Consider the following 19917-nt stretch of genomic DNA (forward strand, 5'->3'; position numbering starts at 1 on the left):
TTTTACGTTAATGGGCATTTTTGTGATATTTTTTAAATATCCATGTTTTTTACAAATTCACATTTAACAATTAAATATCTTCAGTGCTTTTCCATCAATTACAATATTGAATATGATTGCTTTTAAAAACAAATTGACCCTTCATTTCCCATTCATGGGTGTTTTTGACACGGCTCAAATATGAGCCAAATGCGTACAAAGGGTTAAATTTCATAGTCTTTCCTTTACGAACATTATTAGGGCACATTTTTAGGCAACTCTTTACATATTCCAATTTTAAAATAATCCTTTAAATTCATTGCTTATTAATAAATTTAAGAAAAAAATACAATTTAGGTAAAACACTGTTTTTCAAATTTAATTTTCTTTTAGGCATTGGCAACTTTGAAATTCTTTTAATATTTTCTTATATATTAAGGTACTCCATCCGTAACTAATTTTAAGGCAAGCATTTCACAGATTAGTAAGAACATTTACTTTTAAAAATTGATAACTTTTGAAAAGGTTCTACATTTTTTATCACCATTTTTAGACTCTTGTCAATATTTTGACTATATAATATATTTTTAAAGCAAAAGCTAGTACAGTAAAGAATTTTATAAAATAATAAAAGAGTTTAAAGTCGAAAAAATGATTGTTTAGTCTTTAATATTAGGTAAGTTTTTTTGTATTAAAAATACTCATTAATGATAGAACGTCCAGCGTCCTGCCAGCAGGACTTTACGTACTACCGGTAGGACGTAAGTTTTTTGTTTATATGCGGCTTTGTAGGCCTGCTAGCAGGATGCCGTTAACTGCATTGCATAGTGCGTCTCTTTCTGATTCAGCGAGTTTTTGAATCGTATTTCTGCGATCAGTCTGGCCAAAATGGCGGCGAGTATAAGACGTGGGGTCCGCGTTCGCGTCAAAGCCACGTATTTCGACGAAAATGATGGCCTAAACACATGGAGTCGCAAACATTTTGGTGATAATTACGACATTAGTTATTGTTGGGGCACTGTAAAAAAGTTAGAAAACAATTATGCAAGGGTATATTGGGAAATTGACAAAAAAATATCAACCGTGCCCGTTGGAGTTCTAATTGCTGAAACCGAAAATGACAATTTAGTGGAAGCAAATACAAATGAAGAACATTGTAAGTACAAACTTTCTTATTTTATTCATAGGCTTACGTTTATAGTAAGCCTAGTATATTCCCATAGAAAAAATAGTACTTGGAGGTTGCTTGTTCGTTTCCATTATTTACGTGATTGACAATTTTTTTTTGACAGGCACAACATAAATTAACTTTGCTAAGTTTGACTTGTATGGGTATGTATGCGTATGTATTTGCGTGTCTGTGTGTGTGGGCGCGTGCTTGCCTGTGTGTCTGTGCCTGGGTGTGTGTGTATTAAAAATATTTTTATTATTTTTTAACTGATAAACTTTATTAATGTTTATAAGACAAGGTTTTTATGCATATCACAAAGGATTACAAATTATTATAAGCAATAATTATTAGCCAGAAACACCCATACAAATTGAAAAAATCTTCCGAGAAGATATAATAACTGCCGACGACGAAAAATAATAATATTTGACAATTCTAAGTATTCACCAATAAAATGTAGACATAATTTGTCGCGACGCTATCTAGTGGGGAATTTAGCAAGTAAAATTGCCTTCCCTACTATAATAAAGTATGTTGTTCTTAGGTGAAATAATAAAATAAGCAATAGTTGTTGAACGAAATATTTCTAATACATATTGAATAATTTGACGGGACAGGAGATAGGCCGGCGTAGCTCAATGGATCGATCACCTGACCGGAAATCAGGAGGGTGTGAGTACCGTCGCGACGCGTCGGCGGTTATTATTTCTTCTCGGAAGATTTTTTCAATTTGTATGGGTGTTTCTGGCTAATAATTATTGCTTATATTTATTTGGAAAATAATTTTAAGTTTAAATATATTGAGTACCTACACCCCTTTGCGTCTGTTGATCACTAATAATGGATTTTTTTTCAGCATCGTCTGAATCGGGTTCTTCTTCTTCGAGCGAAGATGACGAGACAAGTATTTCAGTACATCCGAATTCAAGTACAAGCAACGTAAATTCTGCTCGAAATACAACAGTTGCAAAGGGTGTTACCTGGACTTTTCATGAAGCAATACGTGTCGATCAACGACAACAAGGCTATTTCAAAGCTACCTTGCTAGTACCATTGGGGCCCGCACGAAGTATCAAGGATGCATTTTTCATGATATTTCCGAGAGAGAAGCTTAGTTACATAGTCCATTGCACCAACTATTCGTTTCCAGCAAGACAAAAACTGTTGAACGAGAAGGAATTATTAACTGTTTTTGGCATATTATATGCTATGACTCTTCAAGAACTTCCAGATCGACGATCCTATTGGAATACCACCTCTGATGGAATATATCCCCCTGCAAATTTTGGACAAAGATTTGGTATGAGCCGCCAAAGATTTGAGATCATTCTCATGGCATTGCGCTTCACACAATCCTCAGACCTTGATTTTTCTGATAAATGGCGTAACACTAGAACATTAGTAACGATGGTGAATGATAAACTAAAAGATACCATCCATCCTGGGTCAAAAATAACTGTAGATGAATCCATGTTCGCCTGGTATGGAAGGGGTGCGTACTTCAAAAACGGAATGCCAGCAGTTATGAAGATTAAAAGAAAACCAAAAGGAGTCGGTTGTGAAGTAAAAACAGCGTGTGATAGTGACACAAACATTATGATCAGAATGGAAATTAATGAGGGCAAAGAAGCAATGAGTACGAAGAAATGGCAAAGAGAATTTGGCGCAGGAACTGCAACTACTTTGAGATTGACAGAGCCATGGTATGGTTCTGGCAGAGTTATAGTTGGTGACTCTTGGTTTGCTTCAGTCAAAACAGCTGTGGAGTTATTCAAAGTTGGATTGTATTTTATTGGACTGGTAAAGACAGCACATAGTTTCTATCCTGTGTCTGAGATGGCAGCTCAGTGTCCTACGCATAAGGGGGCATCTGTTGTGAGTACAGCAGAAAAAGACTCTGTGCAGCTCACTGCCTGTGCCTGGAGAGACAAAAAGATTCATACATTTGTAGCCACTTGCGAAACGACACTGCCTGGCCTGCCATCACGCAAAAGAAGGTGGGACGATGAAGGAAATTTATTTTACCGAGAAGTCGATCGGCCTAAATTAGTCCAGCAATATTTTGACGGGGCTGCGGCTATCGATATTCACAATCACATTAGGCAGGATGGATTGGCATTGGAGAAAGCTTGGGGCACACAAAAATGGGAACATAGAATATATGCCTCAGTTCTGGGCATTATAGAAACGAATGCGTATTTGGTTTTTAATAATTTCTTTCGCTCCGAACATGATCAGGTGTCTCACAGGTGGTTTACTACCAACCTGGTATTAGCTCTAACTATTAATGACGATGATAACCTACAAGAGAATGAGCCGCCACCACACGAGAACATCGCTCACAGCGGAGAACACATTCTTGAGGCCCTGTCAAAATCAGATGACAGAAAGAGAGTTCAACGCAAATGTATAGTTTGCTCCAGAGTCAACAAAAAACAGCAGAAGGCGAGCTTTTTTTGCAAGACATGTGGTCCGCGATGTGTTTTATGCTCTCCACAGACAGGAAGAAACTGCTTCACCTACCATATCGCGAATGGAATTCCAGCATAATCCTTTTTTTAATTTTCTCAAAGTAAATACAATTTTCACTTACGTTTTTTTTTCTTCATTTTCTTGTTTATTTTCTACCCTGTTATATTAATAAGCGCCCATGTCTTATTTTATTATACCTTTTTTTAATTTTCTCAAAATAAATACAATTTTCACTTTCGTTTTTTTTTTCATTTTCTTGTTTATTTTCTACCCTGTTATGTTAATAAGCGCCCATATCTAATTTTATTAAATAAAATACAGAAAGTTTGTCACCTCTGCCTATTTTTAACATGCATAAAAGTCGAGTACTGCTAGAAGGACAGCCTCTTATATTCATACAAAAACCGCAAAAAATTGCGTACTGCTGGCAGGACGCACACTCGTCGAATTGTCCTTCCGGAAGCTCCTTCCGGCAGGACAAGGGTTTGGACGTTCTATCATTAAACATATTTTAAAGACGATAAAAAAATCGGCATGAAATAAACACGTTTACGAATAATGAAAGAAGTATCCACGTTTCGTTACGATATAAAAAAATTAACCCCTCACATGCCAACGTTAAAAAATAATTTTTAACATTGGCGCTCAGGGGTCAAATTTATTTTTAACAATAATTTTTGAATTAATGAAATATAATAATGAATAAGTAGTAAAATAAATAAATGTTTTAAATTGATTTTGATTATGTTCGAAAATATATCCTTAATATATATTTTTTTTCAATAATAATTTATTAAATAATTTAAAGTAAACAACTGATAACAATATTAATTTTAATAAAATTAACAACCAAACAAACAAATTTTTAATAATTATTAATTTTTAAAATCAAAACGAGATTTAGAATTTTTAATAAAAATGTCAATAAAGTTAGGAATCTGTTGAATATCAAACACAATTTTTACCAACGAAGTAAAAAAAAGTTAGACGATTCAAAATGGAACAAAATGGCGACGAAATAAAAAAATCATCACTTATAAATCTAATCATTAAATTAAACTAAATGATTCGTTAAACGCATATAAAATATTTAAATTAGATATTTGAAAATGACATAATTTTTTGTTTTTACATTGATCCATTTCGATGGCATGAAAAATTCTATTTGTCAAATAGCATAAATTTCACTTGCACTAGAAAGTAGTAGTAAAATATCTTATAAAAAAAATATTATTGCAAACAGAAAGACATCAATAGAGTAACATAATTAGAGGTTTTAATACTTCTGTTTATCAGGCATGAGAAAAAAATACCATATGAATCAAATCAATTGGACAAGCGAATTAATCAAATGAATCAATTCAGTATAAATGACGACGTACAATCGATTAATTTCGTCCTTAAAACTTATCACACAACAACACAAATCAATGTGTGGGATCAGTTGAAATCAGCCGTGTTTGGCGAACATCGAGAATAATACGAAAAACAAAGTTATAATACGTCCATCTGTTGCATTTAGCGAACTTTTGACAGAATACAAGCCTTACCAAATTAAGTGATTCAATCGATATGATGAATCGCACAACTGAATTGATTCAATTAACATGACGAATCACACTGAATTGATTCAATTGAAGTGGAAAATCGCATTGAATTCATTCAATCCGTATGATGAATCACACTGAATTGATTCAATCCGTACAATGAATCACACTGAATTGATTCACAAGTACGAATCAATCTGTCCAAATCGAACAGCTACAATATGAATAACACTATAAAAAATCTCCATCATTACAAAAATTCTAGAGTGGGTTTTGCAAGTCTACAACTCAATTCTCTTCATTAGTTAGGTTAGGTTACTCTATGTTTTCATTCCTTGTATCTAATGCACTGATGTGGTGTTTTTTAGTAAAATTGTGTGACTCGGTTCTGTTTTTTTACATCTGGTACCAGGGGGATCTCCTGACCCAACGGAGTTGGTATCCTCCTTGGTCAGTCCTTATTTTGATGGAGGCACCTTCTGCGGCCTTGACTGTCTCCTTAACCTGGTGAAGAGAAGACATAAATAGTGAAAACAACGGTTATAATAATTATGAAAGAAGGAAAAATAACCAAAAGATTAGGTTATCGTAGCCAATTGGTCCAAAACTAGTGGTTATTAAAAATTTTTTGTGTGAATACCCCATAATAGTACGAACTGCTGCCAACTGTCAGGAGCCAGTGGGTCTACGGCAACCCTAATCAGGATGTATTGTGAGACTGAATAAGTTTTTTACTATCTTCCTTTTTTGTAACAAATAGATATAATGATATCCTCACTGGAATCTCCCGTACTGAGGATTTCATTCAGATATTATTAAAATTTTGTAGTATGGATAATATATAGTAATTATAAATACATTAAATAGTGTTTTTTTTTTAATAATTATAAATATATTACAAGGCATTTTTTTGTTCAGTTGAGTGGTTTCTGTTTCAGTCTGTATTTGGTTTCAGTATATCTTCTATTTCTGATCTCCCTATGTTTTGAATCCAGCTTTTTATTTGAGATTTAAATGTTAAAATATTGTTGTGAGTTTTGAATGAGAGTGGGGACATTGGTTGATTGATTGGGTTGAGAACTTATGACTAGTTTGTATTTTCTGGTGGTTTGGCAAGTTTGGTTCCACGGCGGATTGGGACACTGTCAGCACAGAAAATAGACCAAGTTGAAAGGAAGATTTGTAAGGTGGCAAAAACCGACGCTATTTGGTGCCGCAAGGCGCCCGAGGCAATCGGTCTAGCCGACTTTCAAGTTGGCTTTAAGGATCTAACTGAGACTTGCGATTGTTGCGAACATTAACAAATATTTGCGATTAGCCTGATTCTCTGGCGGATTAACAAGATCGGTTCCACGGCGGATTGGGACACTGTTAACACAGAGAATAGGCAAAATCTAAAGGAAGACCTGAATGGTGACAAACCGACGCTAACTGGAGCCGTAAGGCGCTAGGTGCAATCGGTCACTGCCGACATTCAGATCGGCCCAAATTATAATCTTACTGCATTTATTTCAGAAATCCCCCCTACCCCTCCCACGTACGGCAAAATACTCATAATATCGATAAAATGACCGGTCACGCTAAGAGAGCCTTTTTGGACGCCACAATCAAGGAGCGCAGGAACAAATGCTCTAAGAACCTACCGATGGAATTCCCGGAGGGAGCTACCGGATATAGGATCAATATACTGACAAACAGGCCAGAATTTACATTTGCAACGTCGAGGGCCACTAGCGCCGGATCACGTTCACCGTCAAGGCCCGGCACCAGCGCCGCCTCAGGATCACCGTCGAAGTCCGGCACCAGCGCCGGATCTCAAGCATCAAGACCAACGTCACCAATGGAGGTTCAATGGACCAGGGCTACGTCCTCCAAGCGCCCTCATTCGCTTCCAAAGCCCGTATTTCGGCTGGTGCACCCGAACAAGTACGAAACGCTACACGAGGTAAGCGAGCCGAGCCATGAGACAGCGCCGCCAGCCCAAAAGAGACGCCCGACGCCACCAGGACCAGTGGCGTCCACCAGCCGTGAGCAAACAACAACGAGCACACTCAGAAAGAGTACTCGAGTACCCCCAATTATCATGACAATTGGATCCATGACGCATGGACAAATTACCAACGAAGTTCAGAAGCATATAGGAAATGCAAACTTCAACTTCCGCTACAACAAAGGTGGCAAAATTAGCGTTGTGGTGAGCTCCGTAGAAGCCCACAAACAGCTGTCAACAGCCGTCATCAGGGGACTTCCGGATATGACTTCAGACGAAATTATGGAAGACCTGGAGGCCCAAGGCTTCCCTGCAAGGACAGTCGTCAGAATGACCACCCCGGGATTGGAATACCCGCTATACCTGGCCCACTTTGGCCAGGAAACAAATATGGGCCACCTGAGAGCCGCAGTGGTCTACCTGTGCCATTGCAGGATCTCAATGCGTAAATACCGGAGCAACCACCTCCAATACGGCACACAGTGCCACAGGTGCCAAAATTTCGGACATGGGTCCAGAAATTGCGCCCACGTAGCCCGCTGCGTAAAATGTGAAGGAGCTCACGCCACACCGGAGTGCCCCAAAACGAATAGAGAAGAGCCGGCCGTCTGCTGCAATTGCGGTGGAGCACATCCCGCTAACTACAGTGAATGCCCCAACAGGGTGGCATATGTAGCTGCTCTCCAACGCAGACAGGAGTACACCAACGCCCAGAGGCGCAAAGAGGCAGAGCCTCGTGTACAGATCCCCTCGGCCCGAGTAGACGGCCGGTCCTGGGCCGACGTAGCGGGCCGAAACAACCACCAGCAACAGGCTCCTGAACCTCAAGAACCACGAAGGGCCCCACCGCCCACACCGGAACAACGCCAAGCGCCTCACACACAACGCCAAGCGCCAAACACCGGAAACTCCTCTGATGACGAGGACATAATGTCATTACTCCGCAACCTCATCAGAGTACGTGGAAGACTGGCTTCTTGCTCATCCAAAGAGGAAAAGCTGATCATTCTCATGGAACTTCTCACCGACACCATCAATGGATAAAGAGGGCCCAGAGGTAAAAATCCTAATGTGGAATGCTTGGAGCATCCGAGCCAAGATAGAGGAATTAACTGAGCTCACAAGCAGCTTACAGACTGACATTATTCTACTTTGCGAAACGTACCTCAAAGAAGATGACCGACTCAGAGTGCCAGGATTCGACGTACACAGAAATGACAGATCCTCTACAACATCGACTCGTAAAGGAGGCGGAACTGCTATACTCACTCGCCAGGGTCTCCGGATAACGAGGATACCCACGCCAGTACTAGAGAATATGGAAGCCACCGTAATCAGGATGGAGATAAATAACCAGATGCACACTATTGTCTCGGCGTACTGCCCTTCAAACAAAAAAAACATCACGAGAGGCGATCTTAACAAACTACTGGCACTAGGTACGAGAGTACTCATAGCAGGTGATCTAAACTCCAAACATAGGTACTGGAATAATTTCAGAGCAAATAAGAACGGCAAAATCCTATATAATCACATGGAAAATCACGAATATAGATTACTCGCACCGGACAGGCCAACACGTTACGATAAAAGAAGCAAATATCCTGCAACTCTCGACATTGCACTGGCAAAAAATATTATAAATATTTCTCCCCTGATTACACAGGATAAACTAACTTCCGACCACCTACCTGTGAGCTTTTCGATAGGCGGAAGTCACGTGAGAATAACAAGGACTCAACTCGATTACAAAAACGCCGATTGGAATGGGTTCAAGAAATTTATTAATGAAAAAATTTATCTAACATCCGAGACACTATCAACTACGGAGGGCATAGAAAAAGCCGTGTCAATCCTCACAAAATGTATTCAAGAAGCTCGAGATAAATTCATCAAGAATAAGAAAATTAAACCCTTCCAAGTAGAGCTCACACCTCACATAAAATTCCTGATCACAGAAAAAAATAGACTACGCAGGATTTACCACAATACCCGAGAGGCATGCTTCAAAGTAGCAGTAAATTCTCTCGGAAGGGAAATAAAGGAAGAAATTGCAACGTTGAAAAATACTCTGTGGTCAAAGAAAGTCGAATCTCTCAGTACTCAGGACAACTCAATATGGCGAATGTCCAAGGCCCTGCGACATCAAGATAACAGCATCCCGCCCCTGAAGTGGCCAAACTCTCCGGTCCTGGCACTCTCAGATGAGGAAAAAGCAAATTTATTGGCAGACGGATTCGAAAAAGCATTTTCAACAACAGACGGGATGGAAGACCCGGAAACAAACATCCTGGTGGCAGAAACGGTAGAAGAACTGAACCAAAAAACGCAGACCGATACGGAGGATATAAAACTTTGCACCCCGAGAGAAGTGGCCCTTATCATAAAGTGCCTCAAACCAAACAAGGCCCCAGGCGAAGATCAAATAAATAATATCCTGCTAAAACACCTACCGCAGAGAGCAATAATTTATATTGTAAAAATATTCAACGCCTGCCTTCTACTCGGCCACTTCCCGACATCATGGAAAAATGCGTCAGTCCTACCGTTTCACAAGCCAAACAAAGATCGATCGAATCCGTCAAATTATCGACCTATCAGCTTATTACCAACACTGAGCAAAGTCCTTGAGCAAATCGTCCTAAACAGGTACCTACCTCACCACGAGCAAAATAAGACCCTTCCTGACGAACAATTCGGTTTTCGAAAAAAGCATTCTACAACCCACCAACTTACGCGAGTCGCAGAACAAATTATTAGAGGATTCAATAATAAACGATACACCGTAATGGCGCTATTGGACCTCGAAAAAGCCTTTGACACGGTGTGGATAGAAGGCCTCATATACAAAATGTACATTACCAACACGCCAACTTACATCATAAGAATTGCGCAATCGTACCTAGAAAACCGAACCTTCACAGTCAAAGTGGGCGATGCTACATCAACAAGACGAAATATACCTAAAGGAGTCCCGCAGGGAAGTTTACTCGGACCGCACTTTTTCAATCTGTATACCTACGATATACCTCCGCTAAATGAGAAATGTAACAAGGCAATTTATGCGGACGATGTGGGAGTCTACGCTACCTCAAGAAAGCCTGAAATGGCCGTGAAATACGTACAGAGAGGCCTCGACACGCTCACCGAATACTACAAAAAATGGCGGCTGAAACTAAACGAGACTAAAACTGAAGCGATAACATTCACGCGAAAACTCAAAAATAACATCCCGCAAGCCAAAATTCTCATGGGTGGAAAGCAACTAGATTGGAAATCCGAAGTCAAGTACCTGGGACTCACAATGGACTCAAAACTAAATTGGAAAGCTCACATCGCCATAGCGACGGCGAAAACACAAAAAGCAATAGGATCGATAAGCCCAATATTCAACAGAAAGAGCTCGCTAGCTAAAAGGAAGAAAATTCATCTGTACCTCAGCCTAATACGCCCTGCGCTAACATACGCTTTACCGGTTTGGAGTAACATTGCACACACTACATTCAACAAACTTCAAGTTACTCAAAACAAATGCATAAAAATCGCCTACAACACACCACGATACACAAACCTAAAAAGAATACACGAACGAGAAGATATACCTACATTACAGGAGCACGCATACCAACTCACATCACGATTCTACAACACTCTGAACCCGGATAATCCATTAATTAAAGCGCTGGGTAATTATAACTCGCCAGCGGATCTCGCATTTAACTACAAACATAGGATGCCCAAACACCTAATCATGAAGTTCCATGAGAATGATGACAGCGCCAGTGAAGAATTAGAAGAAGAAGATGATAATTATTAGCGCAACGTATCCTTTTTAACATAACAAAATGTTTTTATCCCACACGTTTTTTCCCTCAAATGCTTTTTCTCACCGCAGGTAGATGTACAGACCACCGAAGTGAAAAGGACGCAGCCAAATTATGAAAAAATGAAATATTTACATTCAGTAATTCACAAAGGTAAAACAGCGTAAAAAGTTCAGAACTTATTGTTTTTCTTTTTCTTGTCATTTGTATGAGGTTTTTTATCCAGTTAAGAATTTTTCCTCATAAAACTCATTAATGTAATATAAAATCAGTCAAGTAAATACAACCATCAGATGGTAATAGTAATAAGGCCAAATGAGCCGCAGTACTAGTCAGCTAGAAACATGAAGGGTATTGTTATAAGCCCTAGCTAGTTAGAGGATTACGAAAGAATCCATAAAATCAAAAAAAAAAAAAAGGGATTTTGTCGTAGAGTTTAGCACCATAGTATAGAAAGCTTTTTTGCCCAAATGTTGTATGTTTTAGTTGCTTGTTGGATATGTTTTTGACCTTGAGATCTAGTGTTTCTAATATCCGTGTTAGTTGATATTTCTTGTGTTTTGTATTTATGAATATAAAGGAGTATTGTTTTAGAATAGAGTTGTTATTTAATTGACACAATGTTAAGTTTTTTGAAGAGTTTGTCAGTGCAAGTTCTTACGGGGACTTTCTTGGGAGTGAGAATGAGAAAAGGAAGTATATATCTGGCTATCAGATCTGTATTTAATTTTATAAAAGAGTCAAGAGACTAATAAAAATGAACTTACGCTTTGCATCAAGTTTTGTGCGTTTCCAACCAGCATCTCAGTTGCTTCCTGGTCCTCTTCACTTCCTACAAATACAGAATAATAAATGTTAATAAAACATACAAAATAAAAATAATATATTACTCCCTACAGCAAGTAAATCAATGACAGAAAACCATTGATGTATTATACTAGATTAGCCCTGTCTAGTTAAATTAATTTTAAAAATAACGCCACGTAGCGTACGTCACAAACATGGAGATGAACTTAACAACCCAACTCTGTTTAAACTCCTTGTACAAGCGTTCAAACTCGTAAGCGAAACCACGGAGAATTTGTTGTCAGAGGTGTTGTAATATGGACATAATTCAAATTTAAATATTTGGAACTGGGTTATTTTTGTGATTGAAAAAATGAACTTGCCCAGCATAGCTGAGAAGCAAAATAGCTTACTCTAGACCAACAAAAGGTAAAACGCAATGCACAGTGCCCATTTCGCATTGCGACACAATGCGTGGGCCTTTTCATAAATGTGCATGTGAACCAAACCAAAATTGTGTTGGGGTTATTTTTAAATGATTATGCCGTGTCTAGTCTAATTTAGTCTATGCAGAAAACATATCTTTGTGGATAGTGCAATTTTGCCAAAATTTGTACATGATTTATCATTTTTATACTCTCCATTTTGTTACTTTTAGGTATGTAGGTACTCCCCAATGTCAGACAGGGTCAGGTAATTGGGTGGAGGAATGCAGGAACAAATGTTAAAGGGAGACGCATATAGTTGCGTCAACAGGATTTTTTTTATCATTTTTATACTCTCCATTTTGTTACTTTTAGGTATTTAGGTACTCCCCACTGTCAGACAGGGGCAGGTAATTGGTTGGAGGAATGCAGGAACAAATGTTAAAGAGAGATGCATATAGTTGGGTCAACAACATGTTTTTATCATTTTCTTTCCTTTTCGTTTCTTTGACATTTTATTTGTAAGTTTCCACCAATACCAGATTACTAGAAGTCGGGATTTTTTTTTCAGTGCAGAAAATCTGAGACTAATGTTAAACTTAATTTTTTTCAATGTTGGTCCAAATTTGTGTAAATCTGTATATTTTCAAAAAATATATTATGCAAGCCATTTAAGACACCACAAAATAAATCTTACAAACCTTAAATTAAATACGAAATCAGACTTTGTTTAATTGAATACAGAAATGGGACGTGGTAAAAAACACACTTCTTTTTGATATAAATAATTAATTAAAAATTTATACAGGTACAATAGTTGTATTTAACTGACTAAATAAAGTAAATTAATCAATTTTCATATAAAAAACATATAAATTTTCAACATTGTACAATATGTAACGATGGAAAAACCGATCAAAATAGTGGGACATGACAAAAATGCAATGTACAAACTTTGGCGAAAATGCTTATGTACTTTATCACAAATTAAAACCTTTCCAGTAGATTCTTTAAATGTAAACATAATTTACAAGTATTTTGTAGTAATTCACTACTAAAAACATGAAACCCTTTTTTGTATTGTCACGAAGCAGATCTCTCAAGCGCATTTTAAAAACCCCGCGAAACTAAAATTAAACGTAGATCCTTGGCAACACAAAGCCGCATGCGCACATCTCACTGCGCAAGCAACGCCAAACACCAACGGCTTTCTGCAGCCGCCAGCGGCATAGACTAAATTAGACTAGACACGGCATATTCATTTAAAAATAACCCCAACACAATTTTGGTTTGGTTCACATGCACATTTATGAAAAGGCCCACGCATTGTGTCGCAATGCGAAATGGTCACTGTGCATTGCGTTTTACCTTTTGTTGGTCTAGATCTAGAGTAAGCTATTTTGCTTATCAGCTATGATGGGCAAGTTCATTTTTTCAATCACAAAAATAACCCACTTCCAAATATTTAAATTTGAATTATGTCCATATTACAACACCTCTGACAACAAATTCTCCGTGGTTTCGCTTACGAGTTTGAACGCTTGTACAAGGAGTTTAAACAGAGTTGGGTTGTTAAGTTCATCTCTATATTTGTGACGTACGCTACGTGGCGTTATTTTTAAAATGAATTTAACTAGACAGGGCTAATCTAGTATAATACATCAATGGCCAGCAGCCATCACCCGGAATCTAGCTTTGGTCTTGACAACATGTGTGTGTGGTTTGCTACAAAACCGGTCTCGGACGCGAAGTGCACGCCACATTATTGAAGCCTGGCACGCGCACGTTTTGCGCGTGTGGACGAGCACCACCTTGGTAACTACTCCACCATGATTGTGAGTAACACCTCCATGGTCTCACAACTCCTGCATCTCCCGAGACAGCTCATGTAAGCGTATTACTTAACCTTTGCCCCATCATGTGCCTTCTTTTAATGTCTGTTAAACACGCCTGCCAGCCAGTGCAAATACGAGAGAGATTGTTCAATTCAACCAGCCAGGAAATAATTTAGAATGTATACTGTGTCCCCATTTGTGTTATACAATGTACCTGTTGACTGTAAATACACCCATTTATCATTCCCATAGGAGTTTAATTTGACGAGAGAAGTGAAGTCTAGATTGTTGAAAGTCCCCCGTGTAAAGGCATTCTTGCCGACCCTAACCTGAATGATTTGATTCTCATGATTCTACACTGAGCTCCAAGCCTAACAATGACGCCCTACATGGTTCCTAACACAGGCGCCCCACGCCAATTCCTAACACTGGCGCATAACTCGACACACCAACCTTTTTTACACAACTAGTAATAATACAAACGCTGCAGCCAATTCCCCTATTTCTCGCATCCTTCAAACATTCAACTCAATTCAAACAAGCACAAATACCGATATATTTTTTGATTCTCTCCCTCTATTTAAGAAAAACTTTTTTAGCACACTGAATTCGCCCACATAACACATACAACCACACACAGACACACATGCACACGTACACACACACACAAACACTCACACACACCTCTCTCCTTCCCCAGCACACTAATTTAACTTAACTTAAAAATGTAACTTAACCGTAAAATGTATAATATACCTCATATGCATATATGTCAGCGACATGTCATTGGTACCAATTATTGTACTAACTTTTATAATTTTGTAACTATTGTCATCTATGTAATTATGTACTGTTTGTTTCTGCAATAAACAAAAATAAAATAAAAATAACGTGGGGAGCTCCAAACACAACACTGGCGCTCTACGTAATTCTCTACACTTCCAACAGTATGAATCGTAAATAATTTTTGATAATTTTGTTAGTCACCACTACAATTAAAGTAAAGTCTTAAAAATGACAGTCGCTTTCAGCAAACAAAACTGAGTGATCCAGTGAAACAATAAGTAATAACTTACACTCAGTGAAAGAAGTTTTAACATTAAGTGTAGCTCCCTGACAAAAATAGACTGGTACTTGACACTGAAATTATGCATTTAATTATCAATGTAGAAATCGCCCAGTTTGAATGGCGAAAGCAGCTGTATATCTATAACATTAAACATTCCTAATCTAACAATTATATATACATATAATACTATTCTAAAACAATTTTCATTGGTATGAAGTGTACATGACATTTGGTTAAATTGGTGCAATGCAATAAGCGCAGAATTCACCAACGGACATTCGAGCGGCGAATTATGATGTCTCATGCTCGTCGACTGTGAATAGCTTCATGCTCGGCGATCCGTTACGACGGACAGACGGACTGCGGAGCGATGGACTGAGTAGATCTGTCCGTCGCAGGACTACAAGGGCGGATCTGTCCACTTAGCAGATCCGTGTTCAACTCAAAATCAATGTAAACAACAAAAAATAGGAAATAAATTCCAACTTTTAAATTTAATTATTACCTAATATTTTTACATATATGTGTTAACTTTGTTTCTTGTGCAGTCAAAGAGTTAAACTTTCGAGGAATTGCTGTTACATGAATTTATTTTTTGTGATGTATTCAATTTTGTTTTTGAGTTGACGTGCTTTACAAGAGACCTAGATGAGTCTAATGGTGCCGATGGGGTGACTTAGACACCAAAGTAAAATACAATACCTCTGTATTCCGGCATACCCACTGAGCAAGGCAGCGGAAAAACATAGAAAAAATATAATCATTGCTTAAAAACTATATTAATAGATACAGTATAATATCGTGGGGGTAATTACTACAACTGGATGATTCCGAAATGAGCTGTTTCTAGTTACAAACAAAACCATACATTTATTTCCTCACTTGCGTATGCCGAAACACATTATGTATTTGTGGCATAGATGGGGGTATAAGTATGCCAAAAACACATATTTTACGTTTGTTGTATACAGGGTGTATCGGCACGTACCCGAAAAACTTTAACCAACTATTCCTTGGCACATTTGGAGTAAAAAATGTTATGGGCACTTTGCTGTCCGGTAGCATTTTTTTTTCAATTAAAAACAAAAAAATTAAAAATTTCCACACTACATCACTGTCATTGGCATTTCTTTTCGTGTTCAACAGCTGTTATAAGCAAGTATGTCGAAAAGCGTCTTCGCTCTTTCGCACACACTAAATAATAATAGTTAAAAATGAGACGAATAGTGCCGTGCCATTTCGTTGTGATTGTAAAAGCGCGCCAATATAGGTACACACGTACATTATTCAACGGAATTCGAATAAAATATTGCCAGATGGGTTTTCAAACTTTGACAAAGGATAAAACAGTGGTGACATGTGGTGAAAATATGAATAGTAAATTTTTTATTAAAAAAAAACGTTACCGGACAGCAAAGTGCACATAAGATTTTTTACTCCAAATATGCTAAGGAATAGCTGGTTAAAGTTTGTCGGGTACGTGCCGATACACCGTGTATACAGACGAGGAAATAAAGATATGGTTTGAAACTTATTTTTAAACAACACTAATCATATGATTACTGGTTTATCAATAATCATAATTGACAAAGTAATAATTGCTGAATCCCTAATCTGGTTTACGATTCGATGTGAAAAAATGACAAATCCATTATGTAGGCCTTGTTTGGTATCAAAGCTTCAAATAGGGCATTATAATTAAATATATTTTAGTAAAATTGCTATTGTTGATAGAGTTTATATAATTAGATTGGGAACATACCTTGGGCGCCCAACATGGTGGCCTTGACGGTGGATAGAATCTTAAGCTGTGTGCCGATAGTGGGAATTCTTTCACAGACTTGCAGCAGGTTCTGAAAAAACAATATATTATTAGTTAATTTGAAGAATACTGGAGAGAAAACATAAAATAGGAAAGATTTAACCAGTTACTAGTAGTATATAGCTCGGTACTTCAAATCGATTCATTCATTCATTCGATTCCTTTAATCAATTTGATTAATTTTGGTTAGGTACTTTAAATTGATTCATTCATTCATTTGATTCCTTTAATTAATTTGATTAAATCATTTTATATTTAATAATTCATTAATTTAACCACTTATATTATTTTTTATAAATATATAAACACATTATCTGGCAAAACGATACAATTTACAAAAATATAATTTTGCAAAAAACAAGTAAGTCATTACGAAAATAGAATTATCTGGCGCGCTGCAATAATTTAGTGCCGGCACACGAAGAGTAAGGTAAATTTAATTTAATAACTTTAGTTGATTCAATTTGACATTTTTTTATTTGATTCCATCATTTATTTGATTCGATCATTCACTTGATTCGATCATTCACTTGATTCAATCATTCACTTGATTCAATCCTTCACTTGATTCGATCATTCACATGATTCGATCATTCACTTGATTCGATCATTCACTTGATTCGATCATTCACTTGATTCGATCATTCACTTGATTTGATCATTCACTTGATTCGATCATTCACTTGATTGAATTATTCAGTTTATTTTATTTTTTATTTATTTATTTTATTGAAACGCCCCGAGGGTAAAACACAATATATTTTGAAAGATGTACTATCTACAATACATCTTTTTTGAGAAATTACAATTTAAAGCATGAGGAATAAACACTCGGCCAAACTGATTCAATCATTCACTTGATTCGATTCATTCAATAATTAGATCTTTTAGTATGGCCCTTTTCATTGATAACCTTTAAAATGTCATTCTGACAAAATCTGTAGCATGGCGAAACAGATATTCTGAAAAAAATTACAAAAAGTCGTAATGTTCTAATGTTATTGAAAAAAAATTACAAGTATTGTCTGTGACTTACAGTTCTGATTCTCTTGTCTGTGCATTCAAGGGCCAATTTCTTCGCCAATCTCGTGACTTCTTCGGATGCCTCAGCTATCGCCTTCGCCGTGGCAATCAGTTCACGCTTGCTACCTGGAATGTCCACATCATAAAAATGTTAAAGATTGAACAACTAACTATTTCACTGCGAATGTGAGTAAGATTACAAACATGAGAGAAAAGGTAGAAACTGGTTAAGAGAAGAAGAGATCTTATTAAAAGAAGAAGAAATCATGTTTAGAGGAGAATAAATCTTGTTTATAGAAGAAAGAATCTTGTTTAGAAAAGAAAGAATCGCATTTCAATAAGAAGAAATCTTGTTTGGATAAGAAAGAATATTGTTTAGCAAAGAAGGAATTGTATTTTAATAAGAAGAAATCTTGTTCAGGCATGAAATAATCTTGTTTAGAAAAGAAGGAATTGTATTTCAATTAGAAGAAATCTTTTAAAAAGTAATTGTGTTTAGAGAAGAATAAATCTTGTTTGGAGAAGATAAAAATATTTTTGTATTCAAACACATTATTCAACTGTACAGTTTTTAAAATTCATAATTGAAATAATGCACATACCGCTAATATTACGAGCCACCACTGTCCGTTGCAAAAGGAGAAGGGAAGCAAGAAAAGCATATTGACAACATTTATTATAAGCATTAGTAATGACATTTATACACAACTACAATATTATATCATGATTGAAAAATTATGTTAATTATTCAGTGACATTAGTGAAAACTGTGGAGAAAATTTGGTGTTCTAAGTTGTTCTAATGTGAAAATTATTATTGCTGTATAGGTGTAGTAATTGTGTTTTTTTCTTTTAGTGCGTTTTTCTATCAAAAGTGAACTGTCACTATCCTCTTTGATAGCCCAGGATTTTTGGAAAGTTAACCTCAATTTCATTTTATCTTTTTAATCATTTGATAATGGTGTACTTGTGATAAGTGGTTTCTTAGTGAATTCTGAACCCATTTTTACCTGTAAATTGTGGATGATTGCTTGAAATAAGATTAATGAAGTTTAATGATCAGTTGCAATGTACAAAATATTATTTTACAAATTATCTTTCTTCATGTAAGATTATGATATTTTCAATGATTTTTTGCACCAACAGCACAAATTGATATCACTACTATGAATAAAACTTGATAAGCCTCATTAAAAATAATGGGTAAGCGTGGGATAGGTTTAGAGAGTATGGTAAAAGGGAATAGAAAATATTCATGTCAATTGGAGTAAGTCTAGAATTTAGATATAGCTATACAATGCCCACATAATATGTGTATTTACCATTAGGTTTACACTACAACACATATAAAGATAAATTAATAAAAAATAAAACAGAACCCAAGTGGGAGCCCTGTGGGACACCTTTTTTACATAACTTTGATACAAGAGGCAATTGGTTGCAAATTTTGCTGTGGCTATAATGTAAAACATACCCTTGGAGTCGCTCCTGACGAGCTCTGATAGTCTGGCCATGAGGATGGCCATCTTCTTAGCTGCGGCAATGATTTCATTGTCTTTGGAAGACCATTGTCTGACTGCACGATGGAGATTGTGAGCAGCAACCTGGTTGATAAAGTTGTATTTATTAATAAATTCTGAACAACATAATAGTAAAAACTTGTATTCTTTGTATTTTGAAATATACAAGGTGATTAAAGTGAGATAGATATCATTTGGTAAATGAAGCAGAGGTCGCCCTTAGATGATATGGGCTGACGACCCGGAGAGAACTATCAGCTTCCTAAGGGTGAGGGGCTCATAAAATGGAGTAAAACCGATTTGAGAAAAAAACTATAGGACTTCCGAATCCGGGACTAGACCGGAAAAATTACAAAACCAAATTTTCCTTAACCTTAAATAAATTTGGAATTCTAAAAATGCATACTTTTTACTTTGATGTAACATCTAGTAAATGACTTATTTGTAAATATCAA

At 36.8% G+C, this 19917-nt stretch overlaps 1 protein-coding gene across 1 annotated transcript in view; it reads right to left on the reverse strand.

The window, feature by feature from the left end:
- Positions 1-3893: 3893 nt before the first annotated feature.
- Vinc (vinculin) overlaps positions 3894-19917 on the reverse strand; it is a 146714-nt gene continuing 130690 nt past the window's right edge. Inside the window, exons 19-23 of the mRNA XM_089649321.1 lie at positions 19417-19546; positions 17957-18069; positions 16861-16951; positions 11751-11815; positions 3894-5673 (exon numbers count right to left, since the gene is read on the reverse strand). Coding sequence (XP_089505447.1) covers positions 5566-5673; positions 11751-11815; positions 16861-16951; positions 17957-18069; positions 19417-19546 — 507 coding nt within the window. The 3' untranslated portion in view covers positions 3894-5565. The remainder of the gene's footprint in view (positions 5674-11750; positions 11816-16860; positions 16952-17956; positions 18070-19416; positions 19547-19917) is intronic.

The sequence above is a fragment of the Hesperophylax consimilis genome, chromosome 29 (assembly GCF_061612785.1).
Source record: "Hesperophylax consimilis isolate HC1 chromosome 29, BYU_Hcon_1.0, whole genome shotgun sequence".
Taxonomy (NCBI): Eukaryota; Metazoa; Arthropoda; class Insecta; order Trichoptera; family Limnephilidae; genus Hesperophylax; species Hesperophylax consimilis.